At 40.7% G+C, this 27,290-nt stretch overlaps 1 protein-coding gene across 1 annotated transcript in view; it reads right to left on the reverse strand.

Annotated features, from left to right (window-relative positions):
- The window catches only part of kif26ba (kinesin family member 26Ba), an 84,436-nt gene that overhangs the window by 52,014 nt on the left and 5,132 nt on the right, over positions 1-27,290 (reverse strand). Inside the window, exon 3 of the mRNA XM_044030655.1 lies at positions 4,203-4,916. Coding sequence (XP_043886590.1) covers positions 4,203-4,916 — 714 coding nt within the window. The remainder of the gene's footprint in view (positions 1-4,202; positions 4,917-27,290) is intronic.

The raw sequence follows: 27,290 nt of genomic DNA on the forward strand, positions 1-27,290 counted from the left end.
ACTCGAAAAGAAAGAAGGGTTTTATTTCCCATTAAAGACGGCGTTAAAGAGAGAGAATGAAGACGGTAAAGTGGGAAATAAAAGGAAATTAAGCACAGAGCAGAGATGAAAAGTTATAGCTTGCCATAGTGTAGTATGTTATAAAAGTGTGTTTGCACAATGCATAAACATTATATCAATATATATTTAGGTTTTGGTATGTCACTGTGATAATTATCTTTATTGAGCTATTGCCAAACACTCGCAGATTGGATGAAATATGATATTATTGCGCTTCATAATAAAAAGCACTCACAATTAGGGTTGAACAATAAACCGTTTTCATATTCAAACCCAATTAGCGTATTGTAAAGGCTGAAATGTATTCTTACTATTACTCCACGTTTCAAAAAGAGCAATTTAAAAATGTTAGAGACAACTTACGGCATATGTTTAAGTTCCCATCCTTACATTAGAGCAGTGTAACCCACTGCCCTGCATGTTTCCCATGTTTCCCCGCTCCAACACACCTGATTCAAATAGTCAGCTCGTTAACACGCTCTGGGAAAGCCTGGTAACGACCCAGTTATTTGAATCAGGTGTGCTGGAGCAGGGAAACATGTAATAATTCTCATCTTCCACGATAAATACTATTGTGGAAGATGAGAATTAGTACATGTTACTGAAGAACTGAAGGTTTAACTCAAAAAAGTCGAATCACAAATCGAAATGCAATCACAATATAACAATATGTGATTTCTGTGAAATTACACACAAATCGTTCAGACCTTCTCACCATAAGCTAATTGTACATAAGAAATGTATTAAATTAAGACGATTAAAACGGCCATAATCTGTCAGCAGAGATTAAGCAAACATGTTAAATTCAAATACTGATTTCACTGATAGTGACACAATGGCTGCGGCATCGTCATATACAAAATGATTTGTTCATTTGTCGGCCACAAGCTGTGTTTATGTTTTGTTCTGTTGTGTCACCCACTGCAACCCATCTCATCACACAGCTCATTGCACTTCAACACACAGGATGTCAACTGAGCGAGCAGCCAACAAGCTGCTAGTGTTGGAATTACTGAACGTTAATGGACCTACAGTAAAACACTTTGGTAGCCCTCTTGACCAGAGGAGTGACAGGGAAACAACACAGGGAACTTCAGGTATCTCTCTCTCTCTTTCACTTTGTCAGTAGAAATTTAACGTGTCTAACATTTTGTTATTGCCGTCTTGTCATCTCCTCTCATCGTGTGATACTTCTTCACTGCTGCTCTAAAGCAGAAGCACTTTCACTTCTTCACCTGTTGTTGACACACTTAAATAAATTATATATTAGTGGTTAGGATAGGTATTAGGATTAGTGTTTATAAAAAATATCCACGCCCGCCCACTGCTCCGTTGACTCCCAGAGAAGCTGAGCTTCCGTGGAAGTGATGTTTTTGCCACATTTGTCCAATCACTGTCCAGCTATTCTGTGTCATCTTATAGAGAACAATTGAAGCTGAGCTTCAAGCGGTTTTAATGCAGAGGCTGCTACGGGAATACAGAAATCATGTTTCCATCATCCATGATAAACAGCTGATTCTGAACAAACTAGTGACACGTTCTGATAAATGCTAAATACAACACAAAACAAATTTGACGACATTTTAGAGAAAGCTGAGCTTCCCTTGTTGTCTTAGAGCAATCACCACTGCACTGAGCACACTGCTGTCTGACCTCACTCATTAGTCCTGCAACATGGAGCTTCGGTTGGGCAGCTCTTCACCTGCTGAGCCAGCAAGATTTTAATGTCAGCTCCTCTGACAGACAGGTCATTGCCTCTCTCGCTGTCTCCCTCTGTATCATATCTGCTCTCTGTGTCTGCCTCCCTTTAACGGTGACATTAAAGGTGAAATTAATCATTAAAAATGGGAAAATCGAATAAGAATGTACTGCTGCTGCTGCTGCTGCTGCTGCTGCTCCAAGTGTTTTCTAAAGACACACATTTTTGGTAAAGCCTATTGATTCCTGCTGCAGCTTTATCCGATCTTTTTCTGCTCTCAAGCCGGTTGTTGTTTTCTATTTGCAATACTTTGCCTGTGTGTTTCAGTGCCATCAGTCATTGAATTACACTCTGAAAGCTCCACTTATACATCAGCAACCATGTTTTATATATCATTAATGTGTCCATATACACTTAGAGTCCCAGAGTTAATTTAAATACACAATATGGAGCGTATATTCTCTTCACTCTCTCTATCTTTACCTTTCAGTCCAAATTCCCTCATACTTTAATTCCCATCATTTGATCATCCCTCTGCTCGGCTCTTCCTTCTCCACCTCCTCTTTCTCTCCCAGGGGTGAGTGTAAACGACGGTGATTTATTATCATTCTCTGTTTCTCCTTTCCTGCTGGAACACCATTACTGTCAAAGTCACAGCACAAACATTCACTAACATTTTACACCTTTCGACACATGCTTTCACTTAAATAAATCCCCAGAAAACACACACAGAAAGCCTCTATGTTTCCCACTATAAAAAAAAACAACAGACCAGAATACACAACAGCTCTCGTTCTAATTTATTTCTGACCAGTAGAACAAGATAGCAAAACAATTTCCTCCTACAATTCAACATCCCTGTATCTGATTCAAATCATGGGCTGAATAAAAAAATATACACCGAGAGACGAGGGAACAGCGGGAGAGGACATGAACATGACAAACTGAGAGAGGGAGAAAGATAGGAATAGTAAAAAAGGAAAGAAAAGGGCACAGGGAGGAGTGTGTGTGTATGAGAGTGAAGGGGTGCTGGGGGTGTGTGACACAGTCCCCAGAGTCCTAATTATCACTGTATGAATTATTACGTCTGTAGTACATGCTCATACACACATAATCACACACACACACACACACACACGCTCTCCTCTGGATCTCACCAGGAGTCTCAGCTCTCCTGCCTCTCCACCTCTCACCTGAGGCGTTTTCTTCTTTCTACCTTCCTCTCCCATTTTCTTCTCATTCTCACTCTCTTCCTCTCTCCTCCTAAATCCCATTTTTCCAGTCTCCAGTCTTCTTCGTGCTAACTTCCTGCTCCCTGACCGCGTCGTATAACCTCTGTTGCTTATCTCTGAATAAGAGATGTTATTAGATTGAAGCATGTAATTAAGATGATTAAAAATTAACACAATGTCCCACCTCAGATTCTTTAATGATCACTTCTGCAGTTCGAGCACTTTGCCCCTCCTCAACTTATGTCATAAATACTGTTCTTGGAACTAGAAGCTGTATCTTAATTCAGGGACTGAAACAGCATTTAAAAGCTGATCGTGTCCCAGCTCCATGTCCCATTTCAGATCCTCCAAATAAAGCTGACAAATGTGTCCTTCAATTCCAGAGCAACAAAAGACCCAATGCGTGCATCAATCCTGGCTCAAACTATCAAAGAATGGAAATTTGATGGTTAACCAACAATGACGAAACATCTGAAGATGTTTACCAGGCTTAAACTCAATTCAAGCTAATTGTGTGCATGTTAAAAAAACAAACAAGGAACCTTGAAATGTGATTCATCGTTATTATTTTACAGTGTGTAAAAGGCTGGATGAGCCAGTGACAGAAAAAGGAAATCCTGTGTAGACCAGACTGTCTCATTTCAGCTCAGCCTCCGAGGTCTATCCTGGTTTTGCTGGCAGCATAAACCAACGTCCTCCAGAGAAGCAGTTCCAACAATGCTTTTGTTGCCATGGAGTCTGCTAATGAGCTACACTGATATTCTTGAGATATTGGCAATAAAGGGAAGTTAAATCCATGTTTCATAGCTTTATCCATCATACTGTTACAACTAGTTGATTGAGAGTGTTTTATTAAAAATAATTATTACAAATGTTCTGATTTTTCAGCTCCTTAAATGTGAATATTCTCTGGTTTCTTTGCTCCATTTAACAAAGAAGTTTGTACCAAATTTGAAGAAAGTCCCTCAAGACATTCCTGGGACATTGCTCAGAAGATCAAATTTGTTTTGAAAGGTCACAGAGACTTTGTTGTTTACAACTCTCTGTATGTCAAAGTGAATGTTGAGAAAAAAAATGTTTAAAGGATCCCCTGTAGGTGATATCATGTTAACAAGAAAACACAAAATCATGATAGAATTAATGTCTACACCACCCTTGTAGATGTTTTTTGTAAATGTAAGACATGAACACCATAGCTTATGGAAGCTTACCTGGTATGGATAGAGTGTAACTCCTCCATTAGCTCGGTTCATGTGCTGATGGGCCTGCAGAGCTGCTGTACTCAGTACTGCTCCACTGCCATTATTACCGTTACCACTGTTATTGCCAGGGCTGTTTACCCCCGTCACTAGTTGCTGATGGGAACCAGCTGCTTTCCCTGAACTGGGGGACCCGTTCCTTCTGTCCACTCCACCACCAAGACCCAGGGAGCTGGGCTTCGACCCCAGTCTAGGCCCTGGACCCTGAGGTTGTGGGCTAGAGCTGGATGTTTGCCCCATTGTGGGACTTCCGTGGCTGGGGTTGGATGGTCCGTGGCTTGGACTGGGCGTTGGGGTCTGGTTTGGACTTGGGGAGGGTGACTGCGATGCTTGAGTAGGAGGATGTGAAGTGGAAGCAGCAGCCGAGGAGGAGGAAGGGAGAAAAGGAGGAGGCCAGTCCCGTGGCCCAGGACCTCCCGGTAATCCAGAAGCTCCCAGCGGACCTGGAGGTCCTTGAGATCCATATCGTCCAATTAGAGCAGGGGGAGAAGAAGTGGGAGACAAATCCCACTGGTCCAGAGTGAGGACCATGTGCACAGCTTCCTGTTTCAGTTGAGTGAGGTGAGTGCCGCATACATCGCATCGACTGTCACGCTCGTTCCACGCCAGCCGAGAACTGTTAGGCACCTGAAGCTTATCATGGAGCAGGAGGGAGAAGGAGGGATCCTGGAAACAGAGAGAAAGAAACAAAGGGTTGGGATTTAGACTGATGCTGGAGGAATAAAGGAGATGAGACGAGACAAGAGGAGAAAAAGACATGTAGCTTGAAGAAAGACATGCATACACACACACACAGTTCAGGAAAGTTGACAATGTTGAATGATGTCACATGAGAATTTAAAATATGACACATGGTTTCCTACATGTTGAGCATTTTGGCACCTGCTGTTTATCTGACCAAACCAAAGGTCTGCCTAGATTAGCAACAAAGCAAACAAAGATGGAAATAAACCACTTTCAGAGTTAGATTTGACATTATAGAATATCCTTCACCTGGCATCTCTCCCCAGTGAAGGGAATGACAGATGGTGGAACAGCTGGACTTACAAAAACGCAGCCTCTCAAAAGAATAAAATCCAGGTAAAATAAGATGAAACAGGAGTCCACCACAAATGGGCATTCACTCTGCTGAGGGAGCTCCAGAACCTGAGAGGCTTTTAAAGAGACGTGCTGGAAACTAACAGACGTTTAACTCCAGGTTATTCTGAAAACAATTTTCTGCTTTGGACAGGAGCCAGGCTGCAGGCGTCGAGTTAGCCATGGTAATGCTGATGCTAGTTCATGTTAGGAGCTAGAAAATGATGTTGGGGCCTTGCAGCGCTGGAGGGAAGCTCAGAAAATTAAGGAAATTAACATTTTTCTGTTTGTTTCCACCGTTTGTCTGATCAGATTAATAATGAAAAGTGGATGCACACTAGTTACTGCTCCCAAGAAAACTCTTTTATTACCAACCGAGTGACGCTGTCACCTCGTCGGAAATAAAAGATAATTATGGCAACACAGAGATATGATTGTTAATTAGAGAATATTTACTGCTCTGTTTTGTTGTCTTGTTGATCCAGTGTTTCGTGTTACTTCCACATTGCAGTGAACGTGTGTGTGCATGTGTGAGAGCTATTATGGTGTGCTTTGGAAATCAGAATATTTGTACAATTTGTTTGCACAGCGTTGTGTCTGTGTGGATGAATGTGCTGCATGTGCAGGTATGTCCAGTACCGACAAACACACACACACACACACACACTAATTAGAGCCACTCACAGAAAGCAAAGCCACTCAGAATCTCCTGCCATGACTCTCTGCTCTAAATAACAAAGTTAAATGATAAATAACAAGCACAACGCACGCACACAAACAGATACTGATCTGTCTCTAAACCTTATTTGACCCCAGTGAGAATAAGCTTTAAACGCGCTACTTTATCTCACATTTTGTTTCAAATAGATTTCCTAATAAAGGTCTGGGCCCTTGAGATTGATGCTGGGATTAAAGAGACATTGCAGGCTAATTATCGTTTTGTGTTGGGTGAGTATTATCGGTACGTCTGCTCAGGAGCTCTGTAATTCAGCAAAACATCTGTGTTAGGTGGTGCCTGCCTGATAACTGTAATTAACCTCCTGCTTTTAAACTGCCCACCTTTTTCTCCAACACTGAAGTCAAGTGTCTGCCCGTTTGTGCACAGTTAGAGCAAACTGGTTGTACAAAGGCTGAGGTTAGACAGTAATGACTTAAAATCGAATCGATTCAGAATAGAATAGCCTTTATTGTCGTTGTATACGCAGTTATACAACAAAATTGCTTGGGCAAATGATAGTAATATTTTCTGTGATTTTGATTTTGCACTTTTTTGTTGTTTACATTCCTCCCAACAAATGGCATGAAATATTTTCTCCAAAACCACTTTACTTTTGAATCACTGCAATTACCGGGCACAGCTGCATCTCAAAAACAGCCATTGCAGTCTTCTGAGTACACTCGACGAAAAAAAACACATTCAATTTTATCTGTTGGTTTTGTGAGCTACCACATCTTGGTTTTTTGAAAGCAGAAATAACCATATTTGGCAAAGCTTCTCCACTGCACATCAACCTACAGCCACATCTGTGCACCTATTAGAAGATACTAGCGTGTCCCAAACACATGCCCTATTGTCTATTTGAGTCAAAATGCGACCATCATTTACAAAATGGACATAATGCTGTACAGAACACCTGAAACCACAACAAAATCATAAACTCTTCAGGAACATCTTTACAGACGGATTATAATTGAAGTGAGAAGTAGACTCATTTTCTCATAGAACATACAAAACTAGTAGAGTCGCCCTCTGATGGCAAATCAGGAGAATACAGTTTTAGGCACTTCTACATTGGCTTCACTTTTAGGACCCACTTGATTTTCAAAATAAAATGAAAATTTCAAAAGCGAGAGAACAAAATACCCCTCTTACTTCCAATAAAAAGCATAAAAATGTATTTTTTTTGTTGATTTGCATATGGTTTTATCATTGTTACACAACTTTCAGGTCACGTAACTTGTGTTTGATGGAAAATCAAAACCGGACAAAAGGGAAAATCTTGTTATACATGTTTTTCATTTTTCATTGAGCACAGTGTCGTATATTGGGGGAAAAAAAGTGAATGTCGGAGGATACAGTTTGATGAAGTGTTGCCCTAGTAGAGATTCTGCTCGCCGACATTTTCCCTTTGATTTCTGATGGCTGCCTCGCCATCATTTCATCAATTTACTGATGACACATATTAATCTATACCTAGTAACGTCACAGAGAAGAGGCTATGCATGTGCAGTATTAATCAGAGTGATGGGTACGTACTCTTTTGTTTAGTGAAGTTAAATCAATGTATGAGTTATGGAGATGTGTGCATGTGCGTCCAATCAATAGACACGTGAGAGACACAGGTGATGTCTCAGCAGACATCGAAGCTCAGGCATGCTAACAATAGCATGCTACACTTTGACAACATGCAATAAATACATCCCAGTGTCAGTGCTCTTGTAAAAGGGTCACCACAGGAGCTTGTTGTTTGTAATGGATTTGTGAATTTTGAGCCATTTTTCACTATTTGCTTGCTAAAAGTTTGACTGATGCCTCTCCAGCATGTTGGCTGGTGAAACTGTAATGAGTAAAGAGTGTTGTTGACAATATCGGCTATGTGTGTGGTTTTTTTTTTTGTTTTTTCTTTAAATTATGAGGATAACTCAACAAGCCAGTCTGACATTTTTTAAGTCTTAAAGTTAGAGGCAATTAGGCACCACGAGTCCTCAAAAAGCCACTTACACACATTAAGCTGTAAGGTCGGGAAGGCGGCCCTCCCAGAGGAGACAGCTGCGGTCAAGGCACTGACATTAATTTCTATTTCGGTTATTTTCTATTAACTAGGCCTAGTCATTAATTAGATTACGTTGGTTAATAACTCGACGGCGCTTTTTGTAATTCGTATTCTGAACAAGTTCAAGAACCATGCATTTTCTGTGTTGTTCACCTTTATTTAAGGCACAAAAAATGTGGCTGGTAAAAAGCCACTGTGGCTGGTGGCCAAAAAAGTAAACCTCAGTCCCTGATTGCACGGACAATAACAAAAGCTTTATTCTTTTTGTTCCAGAAAATATTTGTTGATGGACAAACAAGATCAAATGTATTTTTTTTAAAAAGTACAGACCCGGGCTTTGAAAAATGCAGACATACTGTATAATCAAAAGATTAGATATAAAAAATGATGACATGTTGGTAACTGTATTTATTTTGAGTTCATTTAAAGGGGTAAGAGTTTATTAATGAACACCAGCATACAATACACAGGTAAATATGCCTGAATTAGCAGAATCTGCTAGTTTAAATGTGTATTCCCTTAACAGGTGACAGACAGTATATAATATTTGTAGAAATAGTTATATCTACATTCACCGTTAATACATTTAATACACTACATGTACTGTATATCATTACGCAAACAACGATCTTGCCACTAAGACTACGAACTAAAGACATGCAGTTTCTGTGTGGCTCAGTGTCTTTGGTGGCCCATATGCTGATTAAGGAATAGGTGAGTTAATGTAATACACCATCTGCAGCTCTTTCAATAACAAGCCTGTTACCTTTTCTCAATCAATAGCCATTCCTGTACAAGTGTGCGGGCAAATATGTGCGCACACAAAGCAACATTTCATCTAATAGTAAAATGCAACCTCTCAGCCTGCGAGCTGCCTCCAAGACTGTGTCAACAAACCACAAGACCACAAAACACACACACACACCTCACAGATGCATATATCGCTGCCGTGTGTGAGTATGTGTTAGTGTCTGCATTTATGAATAACAACCTTGTTACTCAGGCAAAGTGAGTAGAATAATGAATAGAACACAAGTTTAAAACATGCATACAGTATAAGCACATTCAGGCAAACTTGCCTGACATGAGACACCACATACGCTAAGCACCGGTGTCTTTTTCTACTCCTCTGCACACACGCACTGTACAAAAAAACCCAGTTTGAAGAGTAACACGCATGACAGGAGACTTGCAGGGAATGGAAAAGCCAAGATAGAAGCAGATTTTGAAAGTTGATTATTTATGAATGCATGTATTCAGTTTTTGTTGTTTTTACTGTATTTTCAGTGGTTTGGCTTACGTTTTTACGGCTCTACATTTCTACAAAAAAATAGAGACTTTGATTGACAGCCACAATATTGTAACTATCCACGGTCGACTCACCACAAGCTGAAAGACTGAGAAACAATGATAACTGTACACTTTGCTCTCAAATCCAAAGTACCCACATTTTAAATATTGATGACATTGTTTAGAGTCGCTCCCTTACCAATCAGGCGTAACATAACGACCAGTTATCTATTGTTGCCGATCAGTGATTCAAATCCCTCTTCTTCATTCTATCCCTTCATCTATTCCCTCTTCTTCCTTTTCCATCTGGTCCATCTGTCTCTCCTCTGAGCTGAGACACCAGAATCATGAGTCCAGAGAGGGTGTGTTTTAGAGAAACAGTGAGTGAGACCTGCGCTTGACCTCAGTCAGCAACATTTGCCCAACATGTGAGCACATCCTTGTGTGTGTTTGCACGCGTGTGTGAGGTGTCATTTATAACCTCTGTGTTATTGACCTTGCTGCTGCACAGACACTAAATCACTCACACACAGTCCATTGTAGAATGAGTGTATGTGATCATGGGGCACCAACACAATAAAAATGAATAGTATTTTATTTTTATTGCTGTCCATTTTCCATTTGTGTCAGTGTGCGCACGTGTGTGTGCATGTGGTTGGGTTGTAATAACAGGTGCAAGAGAGCAACAAGCACACACAGACACACACTTGCTAAAATAAGCCAGCACATCTTTCTTTTTTTTCTTTTATTCAGAATTTATATGATTTTCTCTCATATTGTTTGTATTTATATAGTACTCAAAGCTGCTTTACACTACAGCTTTTGCATTCACACTTTCATACAGCGCATCTACTGTATGTGCAGTATATCATCATAGACACATCAGCATGTAGACTAGCGGAGCAGGGAATCAAACCCACAACCTTCCAGTTGAAAGGTCAACGACTTGCTCAACCAATTTGTCTTTTTTCGTCTTTCTGAGCAATGTTTTCCCACTGTCTTCACATGACCTGGTACGGCAGGAGAAGTGAAAAAAGGGGAATGACAAAAGGTTTTTGATTTGATTTATGTGACGTCATAAAAATATTTAAAAATGTTTGGTATTTTAAGAGGTCGAGGATAAACACACTAAAGATAGATAGACATAGAACTTATTTTCAGAGTGGTCGTCTACAGGAAAAGAAGATGGCAACACATGATACACATATACATACATACTCACACCTCCATTAAGTTATTGTAAGCACAAAATACATCCTCAAATTATCAAAACATCATCCAGTAAACCAGACAAAAATAAATAACACAGAAAATTTATAACTAAATTCATGTTTCCTAATATTTGTTATCCTATCTGCCATCACTGACTGTACATTACAGATGCTAAATATTAACATACATACATATATCCAGGACACAAAAAACCATTCATGTAATCACGAAATATAGTGGACAAGGTGTGTTTGTCGATTTTGTATGTGTTTGTGTGAGTGCATGAAAGAGTGGAGATGTGTGTGTTTGACAGCTGATTTCACTGAACCGTTTACCTCCAGTGCACTCGCACAAAAACAGTGAGGGCCAAACAGAGTTGCTCAGGTTCTCTTATCAAATCTCAGTAATGGAATCCTTCTGTCTGCAAACGTACGGCCACCACACACACAGACAGCTTCCCATTGCTGCACAGACTGATTGTCACACCAAGAGTCACCGGGGTCAATGTTCAGTTAGCCTGGATGCCGTCTCCATCTCTGAGCTTCCTCTCCCGCTATCAGTCACTCCAGCCTTACAGTGCACAGCTGAGGCCGTGTTTGTCTGCCCTTGTAGGAGGAAATGAATCACACACACGTAGGCTATCTGTGGTGCTGAGACCGATTGAGTCACTCGCAGAATACTGATGAACTCAGTGCGGGGAGGTGAATGCTGGAGGATACAGTTTGATGAAGTAGGAGAAAGGAAGCGGAGCTGCAAATCTAACGTTTAACAATACAGTATGTGCATATTTATTCCTATAATTATCGAGAGATTATATAAATCTTTTTCATTTCCACATTGAATTCCTTATTCTTTATTTTTGAACCACAGAGGTGTCAACCCAGCATGATGTCACCCAGTGACGTGTGAGTTGCTGTTTTAAAGCCTTGAGTTTTGCGGTGATACTTAAGCTCTTTGTTTTTTAAACCAGATGATGATGACGACTGGAAAAAGGGGTGGAGCAGGGACAATATGTTGGGGTTTACTTTAGTAAGTGCAGCAGGTCCTCGTGTGTGAAGTCAGCTGTCAATCACTCCATAGCCACACCCTGATTTATTGTTAATTTGAAGATAACTGGGACCATAATTTAGATAATCAATATAATGTATTGAAAATAATTCCTGGAACTAGGGATTAAGACAATCAAATCCTCATATATTTACAAATCAAGTGAAAGGTGGGCTTATTTTCACATAGACTTACTGTACATGCAAATTAGCTGAATTGTCCCCTTCTGGACAGTCAAGAGAATACAGGTATCAGACACTTCCACATTGGTACAGAAGAGGATTAAGGCCGATTGTAAAAAGAAATTTGGAGCCGGACTTCAGACCTTTTTAAATTTTGCTTTCATATATGGCCCTAATCCTCTTTCCGTACAATGGCTTCACTTTACGGACCTGTAAAATGTGTCCACTATGCAGTCCATGATATTTATACAGGACATTGAAGAAATGACTCAAAGCAGACACTGTTAAACATTAAGCATGTGGGAGTCTGGTCATTGCGAAATTTTGTCTTTGTCGCTTTCAGTTTCCCCTCAGTGACAAATAACTTAAGCAACCCAGTCGGTTTTCCTCCCTCCCTCTCGCTCCCTCCCCCTCCCCCTCCCCCTCTTTTATTCTCTGCCAGTTCCTCCCTCTCATTTATTACCTGCACCCCCCCCTTCTCCTTTAATCACCTTTTTAATTGGTCATTCCTTCATATGATCCAGTAGGACACACATACTGTACAGCTGCAGCCCATAATGCATGTGTACACACACACACACACACACACACACACACACACACACACACACACACACACTCCCCTGTGATGTTGACACACCATATTAATAACAAAGAAAAACAGATTTCAACGTTTGAGTTACCATAGCAATGCAGAAATAAATTAGCATCTACATCTAACCAGCTACAGGGGATGTAAATTACTTTGGGAATTAAAGTGTGTTTGTGTGTGTGCATATGTGTGTGTGTGTGTGCACGCTGTACAACACGGAGCCTCACACAATCTATAATAATACAGGTGTCTTGATATCTAATACATGATAAGTTTGCACATGTATGCGATTCCATCTCTTTGTTAGAATCTCTCTCTCAGCACTGCAGCTCACACACATGCTGATATTGTCTCTCAGTAAAGATGATTAATACAGTAGATTATATTTCAAAATATTCTGCTTTGCTATGGTAATCAAACACTGATTGATTCAATTCTATTGAACACAATAGCGTTACACATTACGAGGAGATGGCAGCGCAGTGGTAGAGCGAGTCGTCTTTCAAGTTGAAGGTTGTGGGTTTGATTTTATTGCAGACTCATTGGACATACTTACGGTACTTGTTTTAGTGTCGACGAGGTAAAAACATGTTGTGAGTCACGAGTCACAAATTAAGGTCCCATCCACACAGAAACAGCACAAAACGGAAATGATATTTTTCTTTGCCGTTTTAAAAAATGTTTCCCATAATGACGGAGACGACTCAAAACCCTGTAGTACATACGCCCGGCCTGTAAGTGGCGCTGTAACGCTGTTAAACAGATGCATCAAAAATGGAGTAGAAGAAGTGGGGCATAACGCCCCAGTACAAACACAAACACGAAGATGGCAACAGTGAACGCAAAGGCAAGAGGAGAGTCTTTGGTTTGGACGGACGACAATGTTGTTGTTACGCCCCGTCACGTGGGGTTAAGGGTTAGGGAGGTGGGGCTATAGCGTAATTGCTGTCGACACGGAAACACGAGGCCGGCGTTTTGAGATTTTAAAAAATACTGCTTCAGGTCACCTAAAACATTGTTTTCGTGTGGATGGAACATCGCTCTGAGTATATGTGTTGACACCTGTGTAACCATGTGTCGCGATAAGTCTCTTACAGAAGTTAATTGTGAGTCTCAGTGGAGGGAGAGCAGCAGGGCCAGTTCACCCCCTGAGCACAAGACAGTGGCTGCTTTGATGCGTTACATCTTCCATGGTTGTGGTTAAGTGACTCTCATCAGTGACGGTGTTCGTGATAGGCCTTCAGAGTCTTTGAACTACTCCCTTAGACCATGTTGATGACGTACTTCGGTCTGCAGACCGCTACAGGCTACATTTATGTTCCGACAACGGCTGTCTGAACATTGTCTGGAAGTCCTCATCATCAGATACTATTTTTTTCACATTACAAACACACACAGTGAGTCCAGTGTATACAGAAATAGTATGTCTCTTGACCGCTGTCAAAGAGGCTACAGAGTACATGAAACAGATGCTACGGAGAGATCAGATACCGTTATGCTTTGAAGTAAATAGAACGTAGTCATGTGTTTTCATTAATGCGTGAAGAATATTGAAGAGTTTGTGTCTGCCAAGCTGTGAATGTGTGTGTATAATGTACACTGTGGGGTGCAAACACCGCACACTGTGCCTCTCCATTTTATGTTGCATGTACCAAGCCTGCAGCAAATGGCATAAGATGCACGTGTCACTGCCCTCAAACTGTATTTTGTGGCCAGTGGTAAACAAAGTTGAGACTGTGGATGTTCCATCAGAGCCTGTTAGGACCCAACTGAACTCTGGCCAGATTTGGACAAATACTTTGAAATTGCTTTTGATTTATTCTCCGGGTTCTCCAGTTTCCTCCCACAGTCCAAAACTATGCAGATTTAGGCAAATTGGACACTCTAGATTGACCATAGGTGTGAGTGTGAGAGTGGATGGTATTGGCGTGTTTCCACTGGCTCTACTCGCCTTGCCTCAGACTGCTGGCCACTGATTGGTCAGAGTGCCGTTACAGGAAAAGACGCCCGACACAAACATCAAGTGGAACAATGCTGAAGTATAGAACAGTTAAAAAGACTTTACAATCCTAAAAACATGGGTTAATCTCCAACAACTAACAGGGAAATGTCTAAAGTCTGGTGTATCTGTATCGTGACCAGCGACTGGCATCACAAACCCTGCCGCTGTATTTCAGTCCAGTGACTGTGTCAGACGGTGTCTGTGCTCCAAATATTTTTGAATTAACTGATTCTAGTGATTTGATTCAGTTACACTCAAAACAACTGCTTTACAAGCGACTAGTCACTCGTTTGTGTGTGTGTGCACGTGTAAAACAGGGGGGACCATGTGTCCCTGTGATGGACTGGCCTGCCTACCCTGCCTTCCCCCCCCCGTGACCCTCATGTGGAGGATAAAGCAGCAGAAGATAAGTGAGTGTGTAGTCACACTGGCTGGACCAGCCTGAGTCCGGTGTGTAGTACTACATATATATATTTATTGTCATTTACTCTAAATGTGTCTGTAAACGTTGGTTTAAACAGTTGCTTGACAGGCAAACACAGACTCATAGTCCCAGCACACACAGTGTTAAGTTTAGATGAGTCTACTGCCACAGTGTAAATTAACTCGCTGGCAGGAAGAGAGCCATGTTGCTTTTCGCTGCCCTTTACTGTCATTTTTTTTATGTGAAGGATGCCTGCTGGTGCATTGTTTTTTAATTTATCTGGCTATCCATGGTGGTGCCTGACAATTAATTAACTTCATATAAAGTCTGCTGCCTCACTTAGTCCCATCGGCACCAGAGCTGAACTGTAAATGAGGCATTTGCTCTGCCCCAAATATATGTAAGAATCATCTACTTCAGTGGCTTAGCTGGCTGCAAATTACACAGTTGTCTGGAATCGGAAATTTGCATCAGGATCTTGGCTCCGTTGCTTGTTAATTTAAATGGCAGGGTAAAGTATGTAAATACTTGATTTCACGTGGGACGTCTGCAGGAGGTTTAACTGGCTCAGAGTGTTTAATAATCCAATAAAGCCGTACAGTAAAACCACATGGTAAAAATCCAACAGTAAGTAAGAGAAAGTAAGTGTGAGTGAAGCGAGACGCCAGCAAACAGGTCGAAGTAAGAATGAAAATACAGAGTGCCAACGAAAAGTTTCAGAATTGAGTTTTACTGCTCTGAAAAGCTGATTGTTCAGCAGTTTGATGAGAAAAATGCTTCTTGACTCCTGCTTGACAGAGAGCTTGTTTTAAGATGAAGGATGCAAATACTGTAGTATGACACTGTCTGTGTTCACAAAGACGAAACAGAGGCAGAATAACATCAGGAACAGCAACAAGAAGAAAAAGTCCATCAATGTCTGAACAGGTTTTGTTGTTTATTTGTTTATTTGTTGTCGTTTACAACAAATGGGACCTTTCTAAAATCTAAGACTGACAGAAAAGTCAAAGTTCATGCTGAAGTGGTGAAGTTTATGCTCCTTTTCCTTCGTGTGGAGTAAAAATAACTGAGCACCTCTTTCTTCTCATTACACAATATTTTTTCTTATCTATTTTATTCACAATTATGTGCCATTTATTTACCCTTTACCCTCACAACACGTTAAATGACTTTAATAGCTTACAGTGATGCTACATCAAACACACTCTAGTAACAGCAACCACTGGAAAACACTGGAAACGTGGTGCTTATGATCCAGCTCACCTTGGTCCTCACCTTATCATTGCTCATAACGTAAAATATGATTCAGTAGGTTTCTCTCCCACTCAATTTTTTACACCCCTTTTCATCCACCACCAACTATTCCTTCTTATTCCACAGAATATCACTCACCCTCTTTCTCCTTCACTCCTTCTGTTCTCCACTCCTTTACTTCCCTCTCTCCAAAGTCTCACTTTCCCCCTCTCTCTCTCCCTCTCTGACAGTGATAAATTGCTCGTTGGGTTGGGTAATCCATCTTCTCATATCCTACACCTGAACACACACTCCTATGCCCTCTCACTCTCACTCCTCCCCTCTTTTCCTCCTCTTTCTTCCCCATCCATCCTTTCCTCCCTCCAGTGTCTATAAGTCTCAAGGTTAGTGAGGCTCACAGAGGTGGAGCTGAAGGTAAAGCTCTGCCTGACAACTCCCACATGTGTGAGCACACACACACACACACACACACACACCAGGAACAGGAACCACACAGTATGTGGGTTTTTGGTTCAAAATAAGAAATAATAATTTGATTTTACACCAGAGGAACCTTTAATTAGAAAAAGATTGTCCCGTTCTGACAATTCCTTGTTCAATTCCAATTCCATTTTTAGACCCTTTGTTAAAAATTAGATGCTTATTTTTGCCAATAAACCAAAAAGGTTTATTGCTGACGTTTATCACAGGAAGTCTCTCTCACCTGCTTAGTTAGCATGCAAGCACATTAACGCTCTATTAGACAAGAGCACTATTGAACTGATAATATCAAATATGGCACTGGTTCCCAAACAATCAGCGTCTACCAAACCAAATCACGCCGTAAATTTCTATGCCTTTGTTGATTGCGTGAGCCACAGTTTCCTCTGTAGCCCCTCTTCTCAAATCCCTCACACGCTGCAGCTCACGGAGCTGAGAAAGCAGCCTGATCTCAAAGATCTCTGACACTGCTGTGTAGTGGTGAGGTCGAGCTGTGCACGCAAACCAGAACTCAAAACCATGACAGGTAAGAAATAAACAAACTGTAAGTATTTGATTTGAAAGTCTGGTCTAAAAATGTCTAACACAAACCAGGAAGTGAAAACCAATATGATTAATCGTTATGTAAATCTTCTTTTATTGTTACTGTATTGTTATTAAATTAAAAAGCCATCGTTACCACGCTCTGTCTTCCAGTCTGCTTGTGGAAGTGTGTGTTCTGTGTGTTTCGACTGCAGACAGTACAGTAGAGGTTGGGATGTATTAGTTTAGTTTAGTTAATATTAAATTTCCCCCAGACAACTGTTGTTTATTGATGGATTTCAACAAATAACATACAAAGGTGTTTCTGAACCAAATGATGTACTAAAGTTCTGCTAAAGCAATTTGCTATTCTTAAATACCACTGCCATTTGTGTGGTACTTAAATTCAAACGTTCAGGTCAGGCACCATGAAGCCCTTTTAGAAGAACTGTTTTAGTGTGGTATTGAGAAGTAGCCACATGATACTAGGTTGTATAATATGATAATAATGGAACATCTCTGCTATAATGATTCACATTTAATGGCATACTGTATCTATGAGAAACAAGCAGTAAAATAATATAATAGAATTTACACAGAAAACCTCAACTTTTGTTAGTGATACACGTGAGAAAAGGGAACATCTGCACAATTTATGTGCATGAATATGAACATGATTATTCAAGTTCAGATTTATATCAACAAACCGTGGCAATGCAGAAACCCAGTTGACCAGAACATTAAACCAATTTATCAGGTGTTTCCCTGAGGCTCACACAGAAAGAAAGAGGGTTTTATGTGTTTTAACATAAACCCTAAACCTCCCCGGGGGGGTGCGTGCTTGAATGATCCTGCAACCCTCTAAAACTAAAACACATTTTGAACAGTTCTATGTCCATGAAAATCAACTGAGCATGCCTACTCTTTTCCCGGCTTCACAATCACATAGTAGCTCTTATTCATACCTGACATCTCTGTGAAACAACCACAGAGCTTCACTGTTTGCACGGGGAGCTCCTCGAAGACAGCGGCGGAGGTTTAAAAGCCTTGCTCAAGGGCAGAGTTGTTATAGATGAGGTGGTGGTGGTGGTGGGGGGTGGGGGTTATTTTATCCAAATGTCAAACCTTGATTCAAAATCACACCTGTCCAGCCACAACCTTTTAGTTCCAACAGCTTCACTGCCGCTGATCCCGAGCCAGATGTTGCTTTTTCGATATTGGTTAAGATTTGAGATTTTGTGAGCTGGGATAAAAAGGAGATAAATAGATATACGGCGGTAAAGATTAAAGCTGGAGTCTTCTTTATTGTGACTCGTCGCAGACACTGTGTTGTCGCCTGCTGTATAGTCAGACTCGGCGTATAACAGTAAACAACAACGACCATTTAAGAACCTCTAAATCGAGCCTCGCAGGCTCCATCTGCTCAAGGTAATTGGAAAGTTTAACGGCTGGAGGCTATTCTCTGGGTCTGATTGAAGCACAGGCGAGGAACAAACAGCCAATCTCATTCTCACTTTCTCTCTCTCCCACATGTGCCCACACTCTTTTTATCTACTTTGGTGTAGCCCTTTTTACTGCCACTCATTTTCTCTAAGCCTCTACTTTGACTCGTCTCTGTCTTTTTTTTCCCCTCCTTTCTCGTTCTCATTTGTCTCTCATTTATCACCCTTCTCTCCCTCCGTGTCGTTGATAAGCAACGGAGAATCTGAAATTGGAATCAACTTCAAACTAAATTGCCAACTCTTAAAAATGAACCACATGTGACTTCTGTGCTTTTGGCCAAAATCTTTCTCCCCTCTCTGCCAAATCTTGCTTGCTCAAGGTGTAACATAAACTGTTCTCCTTCCTAATACAACAATGAGATATTGGAAGAATGTCAATGCCGATTGGCTTCCACAACATTGTGCCATGCAAACTTTTCTTTAGGGCAGGGGGGTCTAAACGTTCTTTGTTTTTTTTATGAGGGCTAGATTTGATAATGTCAAGATTTAGACCTTATTTTTTAACACTAAAGTTTACATACAAATACACTTATATTTTCATTCTCAGGGGTGAAACAAATAAAACAATTCTGCCTTTCTATGGCATCTGGAGTCAGATATAATAAGATAATAAGGGATTAATGGATGTATCTGTCTGTCACAGCTGAGTTTTGAACACTGGATTCTGTTTTCAAAGCACAACTCCTTACCAGATAATGGGGATGACATGTAATTTGGGCCGATTTTCTTTCTGTTTGACTCCGTCCTGGGCCATGAATTATACATTATAAAACTGAAGCTGCAGGACGTACACATTCTGGGGGCTTTGTGTCTGCCATGATTGGCCCGCGGGCCGGATGTAATTTGGGCCGATTTTCTTTCTGTTTGACTCCGTCCTGGGCCATGAATTATACATTATAAAACTGAAGCTGCAGGACGTACACATTCTGACTAAGGGCTTTGTGTCTGCCATGATTGGCCCGCGGGCCGGACGTGCCTGCATTAGGGTTTTAACTTATGTGAATTTCACAGCAGTGAAACAGATATAACTCCTCCTCCTGCTGCTTTCTGTTTTTCTTTTGTGGTGTTTTGTATGTCAGACAGATATTGTGATGTATCACTACATGATTGTATTGGAATACAGCAGTTGTTGCAGATTGCATTTTGTGATTGCCACTCTGACAAATGAAAGGAAAAGTGCCAATCAGAGTACAAAGCAAAACACTACAGTACTATACGAAAGAAACATTTTGAGGTATTGTCACTTTTATCATCTCGTCCCTTTTTGTCTCGTACTGATGTTCAATTCTGCAAAGAGAACCTGCTACTAGGTACAAGCATTTCTTAAAAATAGCCTTCAACATGAACAACTACTGTAATGACGTCCGCCACGGAGCCAGACTGTAAATGTCAGCCTTGTTCTTGTTTCACCTGCTGCTCTTTACAATGCACTGAAACAACAGATTCACAGTCCTGATAATACTGAGAGAGAGGCAGACAGAGAAAGTTCTCTTCTTGCACTATTATTGGCAGTAGCCAGACTCTTCACCTACATATGTGGTGCACCAGCAGTGCAGCATATTTAGATCAGGAATGCCGCTACATGACTTTTAAAACATGAGCTAAAATTATAAGCTTAGAAAGGTAATCATGCATCACAATAAGCTCTTTTTCAATTTATTGTGTTTAAATATGGGGATTCTTTATCTTCTATGTATTCTTTAGAAGTTAATATTTAATGTTTAATTGACAATTAAATTAAATTAAATTAAATTAAATTAAATTAAATTAAATTAAATTAAATTTAATTAAATTAAATTAAATTAAATTAAATTAAATTTTCAATCAATGTGTCCAGAGCCATACAATCCTTAAAACTTTTGTAATTGCTTACAAACTTTAACATGCAAACCTGAAACAACAGCGCATTCTCTCAGATGACTCATAGGACTTGCACATCATACATCAGTGAGCTCATCCTCCATAAATAAACCACTGTGTGAGTGTGAGAGAGAAAGTGAGAGCAGACGTATCACAATGACTTCATCCCTTCTTTCCTTTCATGCCACTCTGCTGCTCGAACATCCTGCTCAACATATACATGGACCAACTTCACATCACCGCCTGACTCTTTAGTGAGCAGATAGAACCTAAAGGTCCCAGACTGACTTTAAATTGTATTTAAAGTTGCTTTACCAATAATTAGGTCGGTTGGGTAGGAAGTAAGGAGGAAAGGTCGATAGATAGGTAGGTAGCAACGTAGGTAGGTAGGAAGGAAGGAGGAAAGGTTGACAGATAGGTAGGTAGAAAGGAGGGATGGTTGATAGATAGATAGATAGATAGATAGATAGATAGATAGATAGATAGATAGATAGATAGATAGATAGATAGATAGATAGATAGATAGATAGATAGATAGATCTCAGAATGTGTGAAATGCTGTTTTCTATTCACAAAGAAGTTTAAAACAACATTGAATTTCAACTTTAACTCAGCAGCAAAAATCAATTGTGTCATAACTTTTTCATCCCTAACAGACTTAGGCTTCACGTCACTGACTTAGTTGCCCGGTGAATAGACTCTTATTTTTGCAAGCGCCTTTACTTTGAAAGTTAAAAAAAAGGGTTTCACACATACGAACACAGACCCACAACCACAAAAACACCTCAACACATCGTACTTGTCTCACGCAGCCTGTCGAGAGTTTCTTTTTCCATCGTGAGGATAGAGTTGTGTGTGTTTGTGTGCGTGTATGAGCATGCTCCTGTGTGATACATCAGCGCATGACAGCAGGCTGGCTAATGTTAGAAGTGTTGTTAGCAGCTCTTCAAATAAACCGTCAGCGAGCGAGACTTCACAGTGTCACAGGGAGCTGGAGCTGGCACCTGCTACTGGAACACTGAGGCATTCTCACTTTCTTTTTTGGCACTGGATGGTGGGATTTAAAAAAAAAAAAAACTTTTCAAACTCCAAAAAAAACCAACATAAAAAAACATTTTGAAGCACGGCACAATAGCAGATGGGTAAAAAATAGACAAACTAGACAAAGAAGTGCAAACCTCTGTCATGGTCACTTAGTGTCACACAGGGTTGCTATCCTATCTTGCAAGGATGGTAATTATTTAAAGAAAAATCCTGATCCCAGATGCATACCTAGATTATCACAAATCTAAACCTTTCCTTCTTGGGCCATAAACCAAACCCCCAGAAAATTAAATCCAAATCTGTCTTTGAGATTGTGAGTTATGCTGCTCACAAACAGACAAAAACACACCCTCCTTAACAGAGAAAATAAATAAAGAATCGGATGGAAAAGCAACATTCTAGACGTCTCCTGTCCGACTGGACGAGAAGTCAGACAGGAGACAACTGTGGTGCTACTTTGCAGTATTTTCTCTTCGCCTCTTGTTGTATTGCTGATGTGATGGAGAATCAGTTGCCATGGCAGCAGACCACGTGGTAGCAGGTGCCTTTGCCACTTTCACCACCATCCAGTGTGCGTTGTTGGTGAAAGACAAATGAGCCAACGTGTTTGTCCATTTGCGTATTGTTTTCTCATGAACCTCGACGTTTCCACGCCTGTACAACTGTACAAAAGTATTATTACACATTACTATGAGCAACTGTGTTTGGGTGTGTTCACTCATGCATGTGATTTGCTGTTGTTTGCTTGCAGGAGTGGTGAGAGAGAGTGTTTGCTGTGGTCGAGCTCCCTGTGAGTTATGCAGAGGTGCTATAAATGTAAAACAGGCTTCTATTTGTCACTGCTTTAAATCTTGGATCTGTAAGAGTGGAAAAGCTTGCAATAGCAGAGTACACCTTGACAAAACGCAACCGATACATCCGTCCCCTATTGTCATTGTAAGCACCTCTATTTTCCCTGTTATCAAAGCTCCACCCCACCCAGACACTGGAAGTATTTGTCTGGGTTAGGGTTAGGGTTCATTTTGGCTACATTTTAGCCCCTTTTCCACCAGGAACTTTTATCTGGGTGGTTTGCTTTTCCACCGCACCTCAAAGTTCCGGAAAATGTATTCAAATCAAACCTGATTCGATGACGTACGGGTCCTGGTCTGGACCTCGTCGTCCGTCCACTTGAAATGACCGATAACGAAAAGAATATGCTCTTACTTTTATCTTCTTTTAATGGTCTTTAATAGTTTAAACGTGGGTTGCAGTCGCACTCGCCCCGCCCCTCTTGAGATCCTGGTAATCTAAATAAGTCAGAGTCACAAGTAGGTACTTCTTCGGGTGAAAGTTTGCGCTGATGTTTTTCAAGTATCCCGGGTAAATGAGAAAAGGGGCTATTGTGTGACATTTTCTGGAGTATATCTATTCAGGCTTGTTGTGTAGACTCAACGGTCACACATTGACGGCATAAAAGTAGCATTACTTAGCTTTGAGTTGGTGTTTTGTTGGTGTGCTGGTGTAAGTCAACTGTGACAACGACCAAGTTGCGAGTCAATCAAATGGCAGGAATATTTCTTCATTAAAAGTATGGTCAGTTATTGCAAATGAACTGTGTGCATTGATTTGACGAGCTAAACTTACTACCCTTGTACAGAAGCTTGCAACCCCGTCACTTCACACAGTCTCGATTAGTGATTAGAGTTTGCTTTGTTGTCGTGGAGACACACTTGTTGCCATGCACGCTCACTAGCTTTTATAAGTGTATTTGCCTTAATTAGGCACATTAGGCTAATTTAATGTCAAGCAAATTAGAAATTCTACCAATTATTTAGGTCATTTGTCAATCGTCGTCATTATCACAATCAAACATGACATTTAAATGTGAGAGTTTGCTTCTTTCCTTTGTTTTCACATTAGCGAGACAAAACAAGCAAACGGCAGACGAAATCTCCCGATCTTTTACGTCAACTATTCAAAAACGGACAGATTAACGGACAGTACACACAAATAATTCCGTCGAATTGAACTCATTTCACCAATCCCAACCACTATTCATTTTTCACCACTGGATTGCTGTAATTACTCGAATTGCGTGGGCTATTATTTCTCTGCAGTCTGTCCTCAAATGGATGTTTTCTTCACACAAGCAGCTAACTATCCCATAATAGGCTAACCAAATCCCATAACATTACAGAAGCGAGCCCCCGGTAACCACGGCAGCTGGGTTGCCACGGTAGTGACATGTGACAGATGTGAACCGCATACATATCTCCATCGAAGTTAATGGGCTCCTCATAGCTGAGGCAGAGCGAGGGTAAAAATATATGAATTTAATGCGAATGACGCCGCATGTCGCCGTGCATTTGTGTGTCTTTTGGGAAGAGGTGAGCGAAAATGTATTCTATATTCGGCGTGAACGCGCGTGTGTGCACATTGTGTATTTGTTTGTGAAAAAGAGAGCGATCATACCCTCGTGATGCTGTTCAGGTGTGGAAGACATTACCATATAAAGAGGTGGCTTCATCAGTAACAGTGAGACGGTGTGGATGGATGGCTTTGTGTGTGTGTGTGTGAGTGTGTGAGAGAGAGGTAGAGAGGAGGGAGGGCTGCTGATGCAGGAGAAAATGATTGAGGAGCTTCTTAGTGGTTTTAACATACAGTAGATACAAACCACCTCAGGACCTAATATCTATTATTGCATTGCTTCGCAACCTTATTGTTATTTATTTATCTATCCGTTTTCCAAAAAAAAATGTAGGTACTTATAAGGAATACCTTCAGTAGAGCGCGTACCTCAGCCAGTTACCTAAGCCAACAAAGCAATGCTCATGAATATTTAACAAAAATATGTCAAAAGAACACCCTACAGTGAAAATGTAAAGGTAAAAATGTTAATCTAATCTACAGAGTCTACACACATATATAGTTCAGTTTTGTAGTTTAAGTGTGGCGTCAGGAGACAGATGGGTCTATATGTAAAGGAAAATGATGCAGTTGTGAGCATCTAATTGGATTGGACAATTTACAGGAATGTTTGATATTGAGCATAACAGCACCTGGGACTTTTAACTACAGTAAGACTCCGCTGCACAGTTGTGTCTATAAAAAAATACCTAATGACTGCATCACAGCCGTGCTGATGCTCAGCACAAGCGCCCTCCCTGATATTACTTAAACATCACTGAGAAGCCAAGATCAGCAGGTGGTTCACTTAATTGACTGAGGATTCAGGAACATAATTGTATCTAATGTTTTAAACATGTGGGCTTTCACTGTTTTAAACTCAAACGGACATTAAAGGAGAGTGGAAGGATTGGAAATGATTTTCTTTGGGACCATTTCTCGCTACCAGTGCATTTCCACGAGGCTCAGTGTGTCTCAATATAAACACAACAGTGACTTCACCTCTTCTCCAGGCGTACACAGTTAGTGGATGAGACAGGGATGAGATGGAAGCGGCGTGAATGTGCTACTTAACATCTTGCAGAAACAAATTTACATTGATGGAGATCCCTGTGGATTTTCTATACCACGAGGAACTCACAGGGTGTCAAAACCAGTATGGATTAGATGTGTTGGCACATGCTATGCTCTGTCTCCTCCTCTATCCTATTGTGTCCTTTTATTGTCTCCTTGTTCCTCTGTCCCACGCAGTCCTCTTTCATAAAAAACTGTGAAATCATCAAATGCAAAAAGGTTTGAATTTAGAAGCGGAGCGCGAGAAGGAAGAAAGAACATTTTCTCTAATAATGTTATCAGTGTCATTATAGTCTCTGACCCAGAGTGGACACACTTAATTAGACTAACTAGCCTAGCCAGTAGGCTGCCATGGTCAGCACACAGAACACTGTGTGAGTCTGTGTGTGTGTATGTGTGTGTCCTCCTATGAGGAGCCAGAGAAGCTACAAAAAGCTTTGCCAGTTCCAAAATGCAGCAGATGACAAATTAAGGTTTGCCACTGTGTGGTAACAAGGACATTAAAGACAAAAACTCACAGCGGAAGATGAATGGAGACTTTCTCTTGGTCTATTTTAGCTTTAACGTCTCATTGTGACGTTAATACTGACAGCAACTGATGAAAAAAAGACCTTAGATTTACAGAATAAAGGAATGTATCCAAAACAATGTAGAGACTAAGTATCTTTCAGGTTCTGAGGTCTGAAAATATCTGTGTCCTTACAAGCATAAGATCCTGCTGTATCTTTAGTGACCACACAGTTACTGCTAGGGACATAAAAGTCACTTGTTCCTTCTTTAATGTGAGACAAAAAAATAAAAGTGCCTCAGACAACAAAGTCATCTTACTGGGAAAGAGAGAGATTTTTCTTGGCTGCGTTATACAGAGAAGTGACAACTTTTATAGCAACATTCATAAATAGATGACCCCAGCATGTCAAGATTGTAGACAGCTTTGCTTTTCTAATGTCACAGCATTGTGTCTTAGTGGTTGTGTAATAAAAGATCAAAATCCATTTACTGTCGAATCTGCTGACAGCTGTTTCATTTACGGCCACATATTCACAGACACGGTAATGGCTTTGCTAATATAAACATGTTAAGTGCATTTAGTCTTCTACACTTCATATAACATGTTCAAAAATAGGAGTGCAAATGTAAGATCGCTATAAATCTCAAACTGCTAGTAAGAAGTCAAAAAACATTTCCTTTTTTGGTTTTATTTTGTCTGATGTGGAACTGTGTATGTTTCACTTTATAAACAGGGATAGTTTCTTTCAGCTGATCTGAAACAGACAGACAGACACACACACACACACACACACACACACACACACACACACACACACACACACACACACTGACCCACTTTCCTGGGCTGAAATGGACCAACCCAACACACTTCACCCTCCTTCAATTTATGACTTGTATGTGGACGCAGGAGGATGAATGAACATAAACAGACAGACACACAAACGTACACAACAGCAGAGTGGGCACTGAGGCCTTAACTGGGTACAGCTGTGCAGCCAGATGTGCTTCTGAGTGCTGTGGTTACAAGAGAGCATGCGATTTGCGTGCATGTGTGCGTCTGAAATGTGAAAACCTTTGTTCATTCTAATCCCTCAAAAGACCAACGTGGAATCGCATCAGGAAAAAAAACAAGACACACACATGCTATACATGGGACTCTGATTTCTTTGGTCTGATGTAAGTGACATCAGTGCCATGTCTCCGTTGAGCTGTGCCGTGCTGAGCCGACCCAAGCCGAGGCCAGGCATGCCGGGACTATGTAGTGGAAAAAGCGACATAAGATTCTAATTCTAGTCTGCAAGATGCAATATTCACATGAACTCTAGGGGCAGTGCAGAGGCAGGACAGCTACTGTAATGTCACCACATTGTTGCTACAAGGGCCACACGTATGATTGTTTTTCATGATTGCCATGATCTCATAAATAACCACAAGCTAACCTTCTTCATTGTCGCCATGACTTTCTTTTCTTTTTTTACAAAATGCAAATTTAGTATTTGAAGGGGAAGGGATTTTGACATTTAGTGTCACATGTACATGTGTGTTGTGTTTTCACAGTCTAATGATCTAACAAACTGTCTCAAAAAGCATGCAAAATACTCGACATGACCTCACATGTATTATCCACAAGACAGTTCTCCACAGGTCAAGCGTGTATGCATGTGTGTGTGTGTGTGTGTGTCTATCTATCTACACTGGTGGATGTGTGTTTTATTCAAGCTGTGAGGGGTCACATATGTCTCAGTGTCCCCTTGGAATAACATGGTACCTCATGCTGACAACACACACACGCACACACACATA

The sequence above is a fragment of the Solea senegalensis genome, linkage group LG7 (genome assembly GCF_019176455.1).
Source record: "Solea senegalensis isolate Sse05_10M linkage group LG7, IFAPA_SoseM_1, whole genome shotgun sequence".
Taxonomy (NCBI): domain Eukaryota; kingdom Metazoa; phylum Chordata; class Actinopteri; order Pleuronectiformes; family Soleidae; genus Solea; species Solea senegalensis.